Source organism: Hydra viridissima, unplaced genomic scaffold (assembly GCF_058129835.1).
Source record: "Hydra viridissima isolate aposymbiotic clone 2 unplaced genomic scaffold, HvirCarnegie_v1 scaffold_10, whole genome shotgun sequence".
NCBI lineage: Eukaryota > Metazoa > Cnidaria > Hydrozoa > Anthoathecata > Hydridae > Hydra > Hydra viridissima.
The window spans coordinates 1,340,001-1,358,477 of NW_028324309.1; the positions used below are offsets into that span (position 1 = coordinate 1,340,001).

At 30.2% G+C, this 18,477-nt stretch overlaps 4 protein-coding genes across 5 annotated transcripts in view; 2 read left to right on the forward strand and 2 right to left on the reverse strand.

Annotated features, from left to right (window-relative positions):
- Positions 1-1,145, reverse strand: part of LOC145193216 (potassium voltage-gated channel subfamily KQT member 5-like) — a 5,896-nt gene extending 4,751 nt beyond the window's left edge. For both annotated transcript variants that reach the window (XM_090100209.1, XM_090100210.1), the window contains exons 1-3: positions 948-1,145; positions 631-721; positions 96-222 (exon numbers count right to left, since the gene is read on the reverse strand). In XM_090100209.1, the coding sequence (XP_089956335.1) occupies positions 96-222; positions 631-721; positions 948-1,093 (364 nt within the window). In that variant the 5' untranslated portion in view covers positions 1,094-1,145. The remainder of the gene's footprint in view (positions 1-95; positions 223-630; positions 722-947) is intronic.
- A 1,250-nt stretch (positions 1,146-2,395) lies between these two features.
- LOC149882538 (uncharacterized) lies at positions 2,396-3,325 on the forward strand. Its single transcript, XM_090100234.1, has one exon. The coding sequence runs from the start codon at positions 2,606-2,608 to the stop codon at positions 3,221-3,223; it is 618 nt and encodes a 205-aa protein (XP_089956360.1). The 5' UTR covers positions 2,396-2,605; the 3' UTR covers positions 3,224-3,325.
- Positions 3,326-5,953: 2,628 nt separating this feature from the next.
- LOC149882539 (uncharacterized) lies at positions 5,954-7,249 on the reverse strand. Its single transcript, XM_090065453.1, has 2 exons — positions 6,817-7,249; positions 5,954-6,179 (listed from the first exon to the last, which is right to left on the reverse strand). Exons 1-2 carry the CDS (start codon positions 7,108-7,110, stop codon positions 5,976-5,978), a joined length of 498 nt encoding a protein of 165 aa, XP_089921579.1. The 5' UTR covers positions 7,111-7,249; the 3' UTR covers positions 5,954-5,975.
- A 1,980-nt stretch (positions 7,250-9,229) lies between these two features.
- On the forward strand, positions 9,230-11,880 carry LOC149882540 (uncharacterized). The gene is made up of 2 exons (XM_090099333.1): positions 9,230-9,730; positions 11,349-11,880. Exons 1-2 carry the CDS (start codon positions 9,587-9,589, stop codon positions 11,700-11,702), a joined length of 498 nt encoding a protein of 165 aa, XP_089955459.1. The 5' UTR covers positions 9,230-9,586; the 3' UTR covers positions 11,703-11,880.
- Positions 11,881-18,477: the final 6,597 nt, after the last annotated feature.

Here is an 18,477-nt window from a genome sequence, read left to right on the forward strand (position 1 = left end):
CTGAAAAGCAAAACAAACTTTTATAAATAATAGCGGTAACAAAATAATTTTTTTTTTTATAAAGTAAAAAAAAAAGTTTTTAATAAAGATTTTACCTATCATCATGTGTGGTTTTTGCAGGTATTTTTTCAACCCACCTTTTCCACCATAAGTTCCTGTTGCTCCTGAGCCCCACACCCGAAGTGAGAATTCCAGCGTAAAGATAGCCAATAATATTAGTTCCTTAAAATTTATATACAGTTTTCATGCTGAAAATATAACATATATGTACTGCATATATCTATAATAAATATAAAAAAATAATGTTATAGTTATAACACTCCATTAATCAAAAACATTTTGCAAACGTAGTCGCTAAGAAATCGAGTTTCTAAAAATACTGTTTGTGAAATTATCATTAATATATATATTCAATAAAACATGGCGTACATGCATTTAGCTTGCGACTTATTTTTTATTCAAATCTACAAGTTGTACCTATATTTATCCTACTACCCCCCCCCCCCCACCTTCAACCTGCTTCATTTACTATTGTGTACAGTTTTTTTTATTATCATTATTATTTATTATTTTATTATTACTTTTTATTATTACTATTATTTTATTTTATTTTTTTACAAAATATCTTACTAATACAAGCTGAATTGTCTTCAAATGTCCTTTTTTTTGGAAAACTGAAGTAGCGGCTGCTATTGCCAGACTCAATATAATCAGAAACGCACTAAATTATGAAAAATGATGAAAAGAAAACCATTAACATTAATTATCCAAGTTCCTAAAGTAAAAGCTGCAGCATTCGCAGACATTTTGTCTCGGTATTTGTTTAAAATCCTACAGCAACCACAGGAAAAATCAAAACAAAAAACCTAAATAGCTCAGCAACTTCGAACTCATCGAAAGATTTTAGAACTACGTTTTGCAATCAATCAATTCTTAAGTACACTTACATTGCATGATGGTACCAATAACTAAATGAAGAATTTCTTTTTTCTAAAAATGTATACAACATTAATCGAACAGTTTTAACTTTTTTCGTGTCCATTTTCAAAATCTGCACAGGCGACTGTAAGAGAGCCTCTCGCATTTTCTTCATTGTAGATGAGGAAATATTCTCCAACAAATATGATTTGTTTGTTCAATGGAAAGCCATAAATGCATTCAGATGGAGAATTAAAGTATCCAGCGCACGCGAAAGTTTTCAAAAACACAGCAATAATTTATGAAGTGTATTAGTGACGCCATATATTTCATTCACTAATTACTTTTGTCCTTTTAAAATATTGATTTATGGGTAATTTATTCATTTACTTCTTTAAAAGTTATAGCATTTAAAATACTTTTACTTCATTTTAAATAAATTTCTTTAAATAAGTTAAAAAAGATCATCATTTCGTAAAATAATTTAAAAGTTTTCTTTAAAAGATGGTTCTGAGATATTTTCTCTGCCGCAAGAAAAACTCACCGTAGCACTAAGTTAACTTTCAAATCCGGGGAAGGGCCAAAGGCTCTAACTCCTTCATTTTTTTTTAAAACTGTTATAAACTTGTTTAAAAAAGTATATAACAACTTTCTTGTTTTTGACGTCCTGCGCTGGGCGGACGAAATTAGCTTTTAATGAAAAGCTTTTATAACATTTTAAAGCAAAAGGTTTTCAATCAAAGTAATTCTGTTACAAATTCAGTTGTGATTGGATTTGTGCTGTGTACAGTGGCATGCGCGGCACAATACAACTTTTCAAAAGTGTAATGATAAGTCAAAAAAAGTTCGATCAGTGATCTTGAGACAAAAACCAACAAACAAAATCGAAAAATTTCGCTAAAAACGACATTCTTCGATTTTGTTTGAATTGGTTAGTTTCAAATTTAGGCCTATCAAATGCGTATATTCAGGAAAAACTTAAAATAAAATTTTAGTTTGGTTGGCACTTTGGTTTACCAAATATATCAATATCATTTATTGGAATAACAAAAGGACCAGCATTTAATGCCAACATCCATATTTAAAAACATTTTAATATGTACCAAAATTAATTAAATTTATCAATAAACACATTATGATGAATAATACATATTTTGGGCACACCTAGCTACCTCGTATCAAGCTACATCACATTATGACAATAGATTGGTTGAATGAGCACCAAGTAGGGGAGCATGGGGTAAGATGACGAATGGGGCAAGATGACGACCTACCATTATCTTCAAAACTCAACCAAATATGAAAGCTGACTGTAGCTAAGAGCGATGTAGATTATATCTACTTGATTTATTTATGTTTTCTTTATAAATATTATTTTCGGGATGAAAGATAAGTATAAAATAAGGTTTTTCCGATATTAAGAAAAAAAAAATTATCCACTAGCATTTGATTTTTTTCATCATTACATCACCAGCTTAAGGTAAGCGAGAATTTTTTTCATCATTACATCACCAGCTTAAGGTAAGCGTGAATTTTTCGTTTAGCTTGTTCAATTTGGAAGCCATACGATTAGTGTTAAGCTATGATAACCTATTTGTGTATAGTACTGAATCATTTTTGAAGATTGTGTAGTCTAGGGGCAAGATGAACGGGGTAAGATGATTCGTTCGTCATTTTGCCGAAGTACATGTCAGCATTGACCATATCATTTAACAACAACAACTCTTTATCATTGCCAACTGTTAACACTGAACCAAAATGCATTCAATCGAATGCAGATGCAAGTGTTGATAGAACCCTAATAGAGTTAAATGATGTGCCTAAAACTGTATCACCTGAGAACATTCTACCTTATCCTATTGCTTGTAGGGTTACAAATAGTGCTAGCCGTAAAAGAAAATTCAAGCGAGCAGAAGTGGCAACAAGTTCCCCTTTTAAAGCTGCAGTTCAATTAGCTGCACTCGAGAAACGAGAAAAATTGATGAAGCAAAAAATAAAGAAAGCTGTTAGAGAAAAGAAGGACCAGCTTAAAAAAACAGCAGCTGTAACTAGTAATAGAAAGAAGAATGACAAAGCCAAAAATAGAGCGAAAAAAAAATCCAAAATTCAAATTTCAAAAATAATTGACAAAACTGAAGGAATTTCATGTTGGTATTGTGAAATTATCTATGGTTATCCTAATGATCCATTGCTTGATGATGACTGGGATATGTGTAAATCCTGTGAACACTGGTGTCATTTAACTTGTGGGCAATATGTTGAACACAAATTTACTTGTATTGTATGTTACACTTGTGTAGCTTAGCAATTATTACATTTTTTTATTGCGCATTAAAATATTTTGTTTGACATTTGCTTTATTTTGTTGTGTTGGAATTTACTATGAACTGATTGACAGGTTTTTCTGAATAGCCCTTTATAAATATATAACTTAATTTTTTTAAAAAATTACACCACTATTTCTATTGCTTATTTTATAAACTAGAATTTATGATACCGTGATATTTAAGGCAGTAATGGTATCATGGAATTAACTTATTTTAAAATCGTCATCTTGCCCCGCATACGGGGCAAGATGACGATTTGAGGTAACATTGGTTAATGAGTTTTTTCCAGACTTTTTTCAATTTTTATAAGGTTTTTTTGATACATCAGTAGCGCATGATAATTTTTTAATCACTTCTTGATAAAGTTTTACATATTGGAACACTTATTGACTAAGATATAAGTGCTTTTCAAAACGTTCGTCATCTTGCCCCATGTTCCCCTACCATTTGTGCAAAACATATTTTTCCACCAAATATTCCAAAAACTCAATCAATTGAAAAATTTTTGGGGAAAAGTGGCTCAGCTAGTATATAGTGAAGACTCTATAGCTACGAATCAAGAAAAGCTGACCAATCGAATTCGAATCAAGAACAGTTTACTGACAGAATTCAAATCAAGAACAGTTGACCAACAGAATTCGAATCAAGAACAGCTGACCAACAGAATTCGAATGAAGAACAGTTGGTACTAAATGCAATAGATTTGAATGTGGTTTATTTAAAACATGTCGTGACTGGTACACATACACGTGACTGGTACAGATACACGGGACTGATACACATCACGTGATTGGTACACATACACGTGACTGGTACACATACACGTGACTGGTACACGTGACTGGTACAAAATTCCGGCTAAAAGTTTGATACCGTTATGAAAAAAAAAAAAAAAAAAAAATTGAAAGCTAAAAAATATTTTAACATGGTAAGGTGTTTACAAAATCAGACAAATATTTATTAAAGTTAAAGTCGATGAGTAAAAAAGCAAAAGAACATAAAATAAAAATGGATATTACAAGAAATAGATGTCTATGCCAATTGAGTTAAGATGAAGGCTTTGTAGAATTATATTTGTCAATAGGGTTAATATTAGAGCTTTGTAGAGGCCACATCATTTTCACATAATTTTCGTTTTAATTAACTTCTTCTTAGTTTGAAGGTTTAACAATAAACTGGTTTAATCTTGTTATTGTAGCTTTTGGCCTTCTCGAGCGATGAAAATCTAGATGGTTTCCACTTTTCGTCTATCGCTTGTGTTGTACGATGAATACCAGTCTTTAAAATTTGCTGTCTTGCTGCACGTTCAGATTTTCTTTTATGTAATGATAAAATAGCTTATCACTTTTCAATACTTCGATGCTTCTCAAACTTTTTTTGTTTTCGTGATATTTTTACTTTAAAGACTATAGTCGTAATTGACTTTAAAAAAGCTGAAACTTGGGGGGATTGACGGAAGGGCACTGTTGTTATTGACTGTTGCTCCCCCCTTTCCGATAGGGGGCACGCCACTTTCTCTTTTAGCTGCAGCAACAAGTCAAATGTTCCATCAGCACTGTTGGATCGTTAGCCCAACAGCACCTTGAGATGGACTTTGGGTAAGATCTTTATCCTCCTTACCCTTGGAGACCCATTATACATTAGCCTTAGTTGCCTAAGTTACTAGTTGCGCCACGGAGAGGCTGTATAATATGGATTTACTGCAGTAAATACGAGAGACGAAATACAGCATTCCTCTCACAAAACCACAGCTACCAAAACTGGTGTCACTGACCCCAGGATTGACGAAAAGGTGCCCTTCCGTCAATCCCCCCAAGTTTCAGCTTTGCAACCCCCAAGAAAACAATTAAAGACTATAGTCGTAATTGACTTTAAAAAGCTATACTTATTTTCATTTTTGCATTCTTAAGCGTCAAATATGAGTAGTCAAAGACAACTGCACTGACCAAAAGAGTTTTAATTTCATTAAAAGTGGTATTTTTTTTAGACTTGGAATTCAACGGGAGACGAATAAAACAAAACGAAACTCTTTAAAGAACTTTAGTCCAGCATGATTCGCGTTTTTTTTTTTTCTTTTTAAAATATTGACAAAGGAGCTGGTAAAATCATGAGGCACAGAGAGGCACTATGAAGCACAAAAACTCCACCTTACAGATTTTACAATTCCAATTACATACTCTTACCATTTGTAAATAAATATACATTTGCACATATCTCTCGAGTGGTCTCAACCTTTTGGCCGTCTGTTCGAGGGCCGTTTATTGCTGCTTATCACTAACTTCTAGTGATATCATAAACAATGTAAATGTAACATAATTATCATAAATTACATAAATTTAATACCATTATCATAAATAATGTAAATGTAATACAATTATCATAGATAATGTAAATATGATATAAACATGAGAAATAAAAAAAAAGTATTTTCTAGATGCTGAAAGCATTTTTTTTCTGAAATTTGAAAAATACAGCTGTTTTGCTACTTTTTAAATCATTTTTTAAGATCATAACTTTTTCTTAAAAATATGGTCTCATGGTCTCTTAAGTATTTGTACTGTATCATGTTATCCCTTAATTACTATTGTAACAAAAGATGGATGAGAGAGGTGAGGATGGGAAGAGAGGCTGGAAGCTTTTTCAGTCTCCTAGGAGACTAGGAAATACCACTTGCACTAAGATACACTAAAAAAAAAAATTTTTAAGCATGAGTGAAATGTTAAAAATTTCTTAAAATTTTGGAGGTGGATACAAGTTATTAGAATAAGGTGGCGGATAGATTTGCTCATTCCCTTGATAGTTGGAAACAAATAAGACATTGGCATCGTTTGTGGTACTTCCAGTGCACTTGCAAGTTACTATAACAGGTTTTCCACCAACCTTGATAGTCTCACTAAATTCTTGGTAGTCTTGTGAACCAATTACTTCCCAAAACTAAAAAAAAAACAGATTTTCTCTTCTTTTATTATTTGAAAAAGGTAAATTTAATTAAAAGAGGAAAACAAGTCTTCGAAAATTTATTCATAGGATGAAAAGCTTTCAAAAAATGCCCGAACAGAAATAGAAAAACTCGTCATTTCATTTATTTTTTTCTTTTCTTTTTCTTTTTCTCAGATTAAAAAATTTCAAGTCTCTCTCAGATTATTCAAACTCTCTACGGAAGAGAGAAAATGCACTTGCGATTGACGTTTTATTTGATTTTCGAAACACGTGATTTACTTTTTTAAATTTCAGTTTTACTATTAGCAAAAAAAAAAAAAACCGCTGATAATATCAAGGCATCATTTTTAATATTTTAAAATATTTTATAAATTTATACTTACAATATCTCATTAAAAACAATCCTTAATGATTAAATTATTTAAAAACAACACGTGGTTTACTTTTTTAACACGTGGTTTACTTTTTTAAATTTCAGTTTTACTATTAGCAAAAAAAAAAAAAACCGCTGATAATATCAAGGCATCATTTTTAATATTTTAAAATATTTTATAAATTTATACTTACAATATCTCATTAAAAACAATCCTTAATGATTAAAATATTTAAAAACAACAAAATTACAACTTACCGCTTTCCCTTCAACACCTGCTGCTACTCCCAACTTGTTGCTGCCAGCACTAGGATTTGAAAAACCAATAGTGACCATGCTTCCGTTCATTAGATATTGCACATAACCAGAGCAACCACTTATTGCCCAATCTCGTTCATAGCACAAAGTTGTATGAGTTTCGTTTTGAAGTATCTCTTTAGGAAACGAAAAATTATCTGCAACTCTTCCAGATTCAAACCAAGTGCCAAATAAAGTCATCGGAAAAGGAGTGCGATTCTTAACAGTGAGTTTTACATTATGCTGTTTGACCATTTTTTTGTTTTGAAACTTTTAACTAAAACCACTGACGGATTTTCGTATAAAAACGTATTACAAACACGTTTTTATTTTCAATCTAACTTTGTCGCCAAAACAAATGACAAAACATGTAAGAGGAAGAGCATTAGAGAGCTACGCTAATATTAGCTTTTCTTTCTAATAATTTTATTATTGTTAATTCCCTCGTGTTCTCCACCGGGATTTCTTATCGTTACACAGTATTTAAATAAAATGAGTTATTGGGCTTCTAAACATTTTCTATTAGGATATAATCGACTTCATTACTTACCTATAAAACACTATACTTTTCCTCATAGATTGCCTTATTTTTTCTTAGATTATTTATTTCTAACTTAGACTGCTCTATTTATTTCTAAAGTAGTTCTATTTTCTTTTAGAATGCTCTTTTTATTTTCTATAGATTGCTCTATTTAATTCCTTTTAGAATACTCTAAATATTTTCTTTAAATTGTTCTAATTATTTCCTTTAAAATTGCTTAATTTATTAACTCTTAGATTGTTTTATTTATTTAGAATTATGATTATTTAATCTTTACTAAAGCTATATGTTGGCACTCCGTCTGTGATCAACATAAGTAGTCTGTAATGTATTACAGTTGCGATGAGTTTAATTTACAAATGCAAAAAGTCCATTAAATCTTTGTATTTTGGATTATTTACAAGATCTCCCATTTGGTATAGAATAAATGATCAAGAATTATCCTTGAACATCTGTTTTAAGTGTTAGGTATCAAAAAGCACACTCCCCATTGTTGCTGTATTTGGGCGCTACTCGACTTTCGAGTTGAGTAGCGTCTCTCTCTCTCTCTCTCTCTCTCTCTCTCTCTCTATATATATATATATATATATATATATATATATATATATATATATATATATATATATATATATATATTGATTATATATATATATATATTGATTATATATATATATATATATATATATATATATATATATATATATATATATATATATATATATATATATATATATATATATATATTGATTATTACATGGATTTTTCTTTCTCACAACTGCAATTACATTTTGCTAATCATTTATCTTTAAAAAAATATTCTTATTTACTATTAATAGGTAGAAAAGAACATCCATGATCTATTTGTTCCAAAGCATTATTTGAATAGAACAAAATATGCTGTCAAAAATGATTACAGCTTTGCCCTTCACACTGGTTTAAATACATAATAAGCTACTTATAGAAAAATAATTTTTAATGAAGTTTATATAATCGTAGTTCTTGCAGCCCTTGTAAGGGAACTTACATTTATGTTGGTAACTAAGTTACCTTTTTGATTACTACATACCAGTACTAAGTACTGGTATTGGTAATATTATCATTAAATCAAAAGCTATTATGTTGTAATATTTCAAGTGTGTGAATTATTTGTTGAATATTTTTTTGAAACATAAATTGTTAATTTTATTATTCATATTATCCTTACCTATTTTTTCCAGATAAAAGTGTTTCTGACTAGGTCTTAATCAGTTACCCAACTTTTTGATCAGAAACTTGAAAGGTTTTTAAAATAAACTGTTTTCAAATCTTTAACTTTATTTTGTCAGCATCATGAAAATAGTAAGTTATTTTCTTTGTATTTTCAAGTTGTGTAACTTAGATTGTTAGGTTACTGCTTTTTGAGGGTCATGCTACTATTGGCCTCATGGCCTCATGTAACTATATAACAGGGTGTTTGAAAAATCATCAAAAGTTTATTTAAAAATTAAAAGTGGAATGTTTTCCCTATCATATTGGTACTAAATGTATCTTTTAATTAAAATTTTCATTATGAGATCACAAGCAAACGAATAAATGAACAAGCAACTCAATAAGTGAATAAGATTTAAAAAATAAGCAGAAATAGGAGTGAATTCTAAAAAAATTAATTAAAGAAAATTTTTATGTTGATTTTTATCTCTTAACGTATTCAGTTTATATAAATATTTTAACAATTAAGTGTAAGTATTTTCTTTTTTATTTTCCTAAAACTACTTGCCACATAATATTAAAAATAAATAAATAAAAGAATGAACAGGTGGTTACACTGCCCTTGTATATAATAAAGTATGACTCTGTGTGCACATATAATGTATGTAGATGATGCATATAATTTGCCCAAATGTGGGTGATGCTTTTTTAATTAGAATTTACTTCATGCTGTTTTTGTATCACTTTCACCTCATAATTATCTTTAGTAATTTATTTTGTTAACAATTTCATTAAGCTTATATTACTTTTATTTTTAATTCTTATTGTTTCATGTTGTTTGTTTTAACTGAAGGTTTTTATTTTCTTTTGTTTATCACATATCAGTTTGCAGATTTCATTTCATCTCTGTTAAACTTTTCATAAGTTACCTAAAATATAGAACAAATAAGATTACTTAATATCCAAAATGACATTTAGTAAATATCTTATAGTAATTTAAAAATGGCCCGGCGTTATAAAGTTTGTCTTACAGGGAAGTATGGTGTTGGAAAGACAACTATTTTTGCACGAGTACAGGGTAAAACAGAAATAAAATGTGAATATGATGATTATGATTATGAAGTACAAGAACCAAAGCCAATAAAAGTGAGTATAGATGTTTCTAGTTCATCTTTTTTTTGGTTGCATAATTGTTAAAGAAAGAAAAATAGCGATGCCAAATAACTTCTTTTAGTGGCATAACTAAATTGATTGATGTTTTTAATTCTTCAATAAGTTGCACGTAAATTGCAGGGAAATTAGTAAACAATAATCTTTTCAAATTGAAGTCCTAAAGAGAGTATGTTAGAATTCAGATAGGAGAATATTTTAATCCTAAAATATTCTCCTATCTGAAGTCTAACATACTCTCTTACTAAGGAAATATGTTCCTTAGTAAGAGAGTATGTTAGAACTTCAGATAGGAGAATATTTTAGGACTTCTATCCTCAAATAGTAGTGGAAATTTGTGTAAATAAAATCCAGATGAATCCTGAACCTTAAGCAAACTTTCCTAAGGGAGGGCTCTTTCATTTTTGACTACTGCTTCTTTATTGCAACTTCCAGATATTTCATATTTGGATGCAAGGTGGCACATAACATTCTAAGGGGTTCAGGTCATGAGTATCTGGAGGCTACTTTTCCTTTGACCAGAACCCAGGTATATTAGTTGACAACCATTTTTTAACTTTTTTTTGCAATGGGTAGGAGCCCTGTCTGCATCTGGAATGAAGTTGGACATCACCCAAGACAGAATCTTCTTTTTCAAAATATTTGGTATCAGCTGTAATTTTTAAGCCATTAAGAAAAAAACATTTGAAGCATTTCATTTCCATCTGAAGCAATAAAGCTAAAAATCACAGCTATTGCAGAGTATTTTTTTTAAAAATGCCTGATATTTTTTGAAAAATTTTCAGCTTTTTCAGGGCTTACATAATAAATATTTCTACTGTTATGAACAGAATCAAGGTTGAAAAGTTTCTCATCAGAAAATAAGATCTTCAGCTTTTTTCTATCTTTAAGAATGTTGAGTGACCTTTTTGATCTTTACAGTCTTGACGCTATTACTAAGTCTGTGATCAAGTGATGTGTTATTCTTGTCCTTATCATTGCTCTATGGTCATCCTTGATGATATCATGATGCTATCCTTTCTTACTCCATCTCCCCTAGCCATTTTTCTAAAAGATTTTATGTAATTGCTTTTTTATTTTTAACTTGACACTTTTAAGAAAGCAGGAGTTCCAGGAGTTCATGGTGTCCTTCAGGATGCTTCTGAGGCCTACAGTTGTCATCTAACTCATTTTTCAATCTGTAAACAGACACCAAATTGCAGCTTAAAACAATTACAACATCTGCAGACTCTATTCCCAAGCAAATTAGCTCTTTAATAACTTTTTTATTGAAGTCTTACAAAAAAGTTTTAAAGCAAAAAAAAGAAAGCGATGATCAAACCCACTGCTCTCCAATTTTCATAAGCGTAGCTCTATAATTCATCGCAATTTAGCATTTTAAGCAAAATTTCTTATGAGTTTCTATGCACCCTGGGGGGGGGGGGGGGGCATGTATGTTATTTTTCTAAAACAATTTAATCTATTGCTGAAAGTATTCCAGTTTTCAAATTTTATATTTTTAACAATTAACTTATTTACTTTTCATATTGTGCTAAATATTACTATAAAGTATAATATAAAATTTAGATATCTGTTGTTTTTTTTTAAAATTAAGATAAAGCTGGTTGATACTGCAGGAATGGAGCATCACAATTCATTATCATTTGGACCATTTTATCGGAATGCTGTTTGTTTGATATTTGTAATAGATGCAACAGATATCGAGACTCTTCACTATATTGGTAAGGAATATAAATCTATACAAGAAAAACATTATTGTGATGATGCAAGAGTTGTAATAATCTACAATAAAACTGATAGAGTACTTGAAAGAGCAGTTAAAGATGAGCATCTTCAAAGTTTTTTAGATAATAATCCTAACTTCTCTGTAAATCTTAAACACATTATAAAAATGTCTGCAGTAAATGACAGATGTTATAGAAAACTTTTTCAAAAGAACTTTAGTTGAACTTCTCTTGTCTGTTGATAATGAAGAGAGAGCTCCTGTTAAAACCTTTGATCTAGTTAGTCAGCCAAACACTAAAACAAATTGTTGTATTTTTAATTAGAAGTTCAAAATTTTTTAATTAATTTATTTTCATATTCAATTTTAATCATACTCTGAATAATTTATATTTTTTTACTTATTTTGTTAATATTTTTAATTAAACTTTTTATTAATATTTTTAATTAAAAAAAAGTGTTTTAGAAGGTTACAAGTCAAATAAATTCTTTAGTTTTAAGTAAGAGGTATTATCATAATTATTATTGGATTAACGGAATGACTGTATGTAATATTTAGACTTTTTTATATTCATTATGTTTTTAACAGAATCTTTTGATATACATAGGTATATGTATGTATGTATGTATGTATGTATGTATGTATGTATGTATGTATGTATGTATGTATGTATGTATGTATGTATGTATGTATGTATGTATGTATCTATATATATATATATATATATATATATATATATATATATATATATATATATATATATATATATATATATATATATATATAATTATTAAAATGTTGAAGTTATCTGTTTTGATTGCGGCAACTTCGAATTTTATATTTTTCGATTTTAACGAACTTGTTATAAACTTCGTTTATCTATATATCTTCCTAATAAACTGTACTCAAAACACTACAAATATTTTTCAAAGGATAGTTTTATGATTTCTTACACTAACTGTGTAGTGGTTTTACAAAATTTTTACACCTGAGCTATTTTTAAAGAGTTTATGTTATTTAAAATACTTTGAAAGTTAGTCAGAGGTTCTTTACGATTATTTTATGGCTACCATAGAAATATTTTTTTACATATAAGAGAAAAAAAGCATTTTGATGAAGGGAACATGATAAGATAAATATCTTAAAAAACAAATGAATCAGAAAACATTTAATTCATGTTTCTGTTTAGCTGTTTTAAGATAAATATATTTTCTTAAAGAAATTTCTTTACCGTGTATGTACCTATTATTAAAATTTGTTTGAAACGCCAAAAAAATCTAAAGGGTGATAAAGGGTGGCTAAAGGATGTTCGAACTTATTGCGACGCACAGTGTATCGCTTCATACAAGCTAGGTGGACAAAAATATTTTGCTTTGTAATTTCATTCCTAAGAATGTTGTTAACAATATTTTGGTGTTTTATTGATTAGTTATGCAGTTGGGTAGCCTGGGGGAGGCAGGGGCCAAATTACCCCGCGCGTTTAGCTTAAAGGGGCGCCTAAAAGTCAATTTTACTATAAAATGTTTTTTTTTTTAGTTTTATTATAAAAAAGACGATATTTTATTACTTTTATAACACATAAATAATGTAATAAAATTTTGCCTAAAATAAAAATACACTCACTACAAATATACAAAATACAAAAATATACTCACTACACTACGTAAAATAAAAAAATATTTTATTAATAATTAATTATTATCGGATGAATCATTGTTACTTTCAGTACCCGATGAATCGGACTTTAATTAATCTTCATCCTCACACATAATTCTATTTTCATCCAGCTGTGGTGGTATTATAGGTGGGATAATTAAATTCAAAACTTCCAACGGTAGTTTACCAGTTTTCTTACTTAACAATTCTCTGTGTGAGTTAATGACAGGATCTGATGTTACCAAAAGCATATTGAGCAAATCTATATTTGTGCAAATACGTGAATTTTTTCTTGTATGGTGTTCACGGAATCGACGAAAATCTTTATTGCGGGCTTCTTGAGACTCTTCCGACAGTTGTCCTATTGGAAGAAGGCATGTTTTTATAACATCCGTGCTATGTACAAGTATTTTGTGCACAGTAACAGGCATATAGTACCACGGATACAGATTAATATAAAGAGTTCTGGTTTCAGAACAAAGCTTTTCAAATTCATAATAGTTAATATCATAGCCCGAGGAAAGTGTTCTTAATAAAATACTGAAATTTTTAATGAGATTGATGTCTGAACCCGTAATCTCCCCTCTCAACTCTGGCTTCATAAAAAACCTGCGAGCTGTGTTCCCATCATTTGTATTCCCAAAGCCAGGTTTTGGTTTATCTGCAATAAGACCCATATGCTTTTTAAATTTTTGTTTGATATCTTCTGAACGTTTTTGGACACTAAATTTATCTTCATCGCTTCTAACTTGCCACTTTTTTATATCTAAACGATAACTAATGTGTAGCATGCACTCAAAAAAACGAATCCACGCATGCAAAGTAGACAGACCAAAACCATAATGTTCTTTTTTAACAACTAAGTCTTTTAGTTCACCGTTCATCATTTTAAGAGTCGCACCACATATGTAACATTTTTGTTGGGAACTTGTGTCAGTCAAGGCATTGCAAACTTTTCCATCTATCATTGATAGTATTAGGTCGTGTTTAACAGTAATTTGAGATTCGTTGAGTCTTATAGATGTTGGAACAAGTTGAGAAACTTCTTTTAAAACTTGGTTAGTTTCTGTTGTAGTTAAAAGATTTGTTTCTTTTGAAAAAATAAATTTAATTGGTCGGCAATAAAGCGTGGATGAAGGTCGTGGATTTTGCCAAATAATATTTTAACCGTCACTCAGTCTCAACGGAACAAATGAAAATACAAACAGAAATTCATCAGTAGCATCAGAGTTTTTAAATCTCTGTTTGTATGTGCTGTGACCGGAGCTCCCATCACATCCCCATTTGCTAATTAGTGTGAATGGCATAGTAAAAGCAATACTTTTAAGAACTTCGCATTGGGCTTCAATTAGGCGTTCAGTAGTTTTATCAAGTATAGCTTGTAGGCTAATTTCGGCACGTGTTTCTGTAACAGAAATATGTTCATCTAATGGATAACATAACTTTTTCGACTTGCATAGACTATAATAAGATGGAAATAATATATGCCCTGCCTTTAAAGACCACTTTCTTGTCTGTTTATAAGAATGACTTGTACATTTAGAGTCAATGTAATAAGCTAATGCCTCGTCACAATTTAACTGCCTGCCCCCACAAATAAAGTCTTTTGATTTATTTTTTCTGATGATTCCAGACTTTTCCTGATTAAAGTAGCTTGGTTTCTGTGCCCCAAAGCACGGCATGCTACTTCAGCAGCTGTGGTCAACTCAGTTGCACTTTGCGATTTTACTAAGTTTTCAACCCTTCGCTTTTTGGTTTTAAAGGACGAGTCTTCAAAGTTCTTTTTTGGTTGTCCTTGAATTTCTCCAGATGATGAAAAAGTACATTTCTGGTATATACTTACTTTAAACTCTACATATACCCCCTCTAACCAAATTTTATTTTTGTTTAAAAAACGGTCCATCATCATATGTGCTGCAGACCATTTTTTTGCGAATTTTGAAGCCATACATGAAATTTTTAACTGCAAAGACCTCTCAGAATCTTTAGTCACATCAGTTACATCAGTAACACAAAATCTTTGCAAAATAAAATCCATTCAACGAGAATTTCTTTCTTCTTGATTATGTCTTCGCCATTTTTTAAACAACTCCATTTTTGAAAAAAAGCGCACATGATCTAAATGAAATTTAATAACAAAAAATTGTGGATTTATGTGGTGAAAATTTTTTCTTTGTTGTACACCTTAGAACTTTAGCAAAACACTGTTAATAAATTAGCTTGGATACATGTGGATACAAAAAGTTGTATAAATTTAAAAATTAAAAACCAAAAATATTTTACAATTTTAACCCATTTTTTTAAACCATATTTTAACACATATTGCTTAACTTTTAGATAAAATATTTAATGTAATTAAATAGTACTTACCCTCAAAAGTAAAATCCATTGCTGCATTAAAATGATTGCTTTCTTTAATTCTTGTTAAATGTTAATGCAACCATTGTAAACTTTTAATTAATTTTTTTTCAAAAATTAAATTACATTTTAACGCCTCTTTAATTGCTTATAAATCATTGCTCTGTAATGTTTTTCATAGTTAACACCACAAGTTATTACTAATGTAGGACTGTTATTGTGAAAATATTATCAATTAGTCGATTTCTTGATATGACTTTTGTCCACCTAGCTTGTATGAAGCGATACGCTGTGCGACGGTTCTACATGAGGTCATCATGAGGCTGCTAATTTTTTTTGTCTTAAATTTTTCGATCTGAATTATCCCACAGGTGTTTAACTGGAGATTAGGCTGGTCATTCAAGGATATCTTTCATGCTTTCTGATAACCATTGATTATCACTTCATGTAGTATGTTTAGAGTCATAATTATTATAAAAAACAAAATCAGATTTAAAGTTCAATTGCTGATCAATTGAGAGTAGGTTTTGTTCAAGAATGCTTTCTGAATCAGAAGCAGCCATAGACTTCTATTCCATCACAGGAACCTATCCATGTTTAACTAAAGCGTTGTACCTGACGATAATTTGAAGAAATTTATTTAAATTTACTCCGACAACATACGACAACATAATGAGAATGTTAGTAGAGTGCTTTAATTCATTGCAGATCGATGTAGTTAACTGTTTCTTAACTCTCTGGGTTGCAAACGCCTTAGGCAGTAATGAAGATTATTTGGTATCAGAAAGGATAATCGCAATAGTTGACAGTCATTTGAAAAATTTTTGGGATGAGTTGATTAAAAAAAGGGAGCCCTAACAGCTACTTAGACTAATAACCCCACCAATCGATAAACGACAGGTGTAAAGTGCAAAGTTCAGCAACTTGTGCCATTTGATGAAAGTTGAACTGTTTAATTGTGAAGAATAACTTTTGTAAAACGAAGAGGAAGATGATGCAGGTTTAGATGATGAAGAGAAATCTGAAGATCAAACCATTGTCACATGCAAAGCTGTCACTACAGGCAAGCAAATTCCATACCTCCAGCTGCTAGCTATTTCTGCTCCTATTACATTAGCAGATTTTTATGAAGATAATTCTATTTTGCACAAAGATGTATTATTCATTGACCAACTCGAGAAGTTGTTATTGGATGCTGAAACTACAAAAATTTTCAGTCCGCACCTGACTAGTTTCAAGCGGAACTACCTTACTACTCTGTATAGTATAAAAAAACGCATACAACAGAGAACAAGCAAGGAGAGACTGAAGATGTAGAAGAGCACAATCAAGATATAGCCGAAGAAGACCAGAAGTTCATTCAGAAGTTCAAAAAAAAAAAAAAAAAAAAAAAAAAATACAGCGCGAATTCAGTTTTATACTTCGTCAAGCAAGTGCTAATTCAAGGTTATCAAAGTTATCGTGAACTTACCGATAACTTCAACGAATATCGTGAAAAACGTGTTTCTTCCAATACAGTTTTGAAACATTTTGTTATGGATAGAAAAACATTGTGTATACAACCGTTAAAATACCGATGATGGTAGGCTCATAAAGGGTGTAAGAAAAAAATTGCTTGGTTAATGTAAAAAATGGAGCTTTGACGTAATAAACAGGAAAGCAAAGCTCTTGCCAAATGATTTAGATCTAAAAAAAGCATAGGAATTACTTTGACGTGCCAAGGTAGCGGTGGGAGTGTTGGTATTTAAGCCGGCCTTAATTGTTTGGTGGTTGAAGTATTAGTATTTATACCGGCCTTAAATTTAATAATTTTAAGTTTGTGTAATATCTATACAGGTTGAATTAATCAACACTTCATACAGACGCTGGAGAACTTCTTGGTTCATTAGTAGACATGCCAATTAATTGAAGCGAATGGTGGCCGTTTTAAAAGAATATAGCTTCTGCCTACACAGCTTGCAGAATCAAAGCTTGGAAGGAAAAAAAAAAAAAGAAAAAAATTTAATGACCAGCTCGATCCTTGCCAGCTCCTATCCCTGGCCAGCTCGATCGCCAGAATTCAATCCAATTAAATCTATTTGGGTTTAGATGGACAAACTATAAACCAAGGTCCAAATAAGTTTTGTAAATTGTCTAAAACAAAATCTTAGTATCATTTGGAGAAGAACTCCAACCAAAACTTTCAACAGCTATTAAATTGGTACTAAAGAGAAAAAGTATGCATGAATATTTGCGCTTTGCGATTCTCCCATACCCCTCTTCTCCCCCCCCCCCCCCATATTTACAATAAAATCTCTAACATACATGCTTGTTTTTTTTATAAGCATATGAAACTTTTGAAAGAGGCTCGGGTATGCTTAAGCAAAAAGTTAAAAGAGGCTCAAAAGTATGCTTAAGCTTAAGCATATTTCTAATAAAATATGCTTATTTCAATACTTTCTCAAAGTGTGCGCGTTACTAAAGGTTTATGGGTATAAGAAAAATAAAAAATTGACTTATGCTCTGTATTTGCTTTGGTTTTAATGTAGCTGAATTAATGTTATAGTATAATAATAAAAAATAAAACATATATACTATATACAAATATTATCAATGAAATCAAGGATAGAACTTAGGAATGAAATAAACATTTTAAATATGGTATTAAATAAACTTCACATTAAAAGCAAGAGAGAAAAAAAAAAGATTAAATTTTTTATTATTATTATTAGAGAAAAAAAGATTAAAGAAAAAAAGATTATCTTTTTATGTCAAAGTATTGAGGTTTAGGTTTTGCAACACAACGATTTCATTACTTCATAAAGTCGTTGCATTGCAAAACATAAACTTCGATTTTTGTTGTTTTTGTTGTTTTAAATTTAGGTCCTGTTTATATGGACAAGGGCTAGCCCGTTTGCCGAGCTAGCCCGGAAAACGAGCTTTAAAGTTTTAAAATTGCGTTTATATGAATTTTTGCCAAAAAAATAAAAAATGATATCGAGGTCAG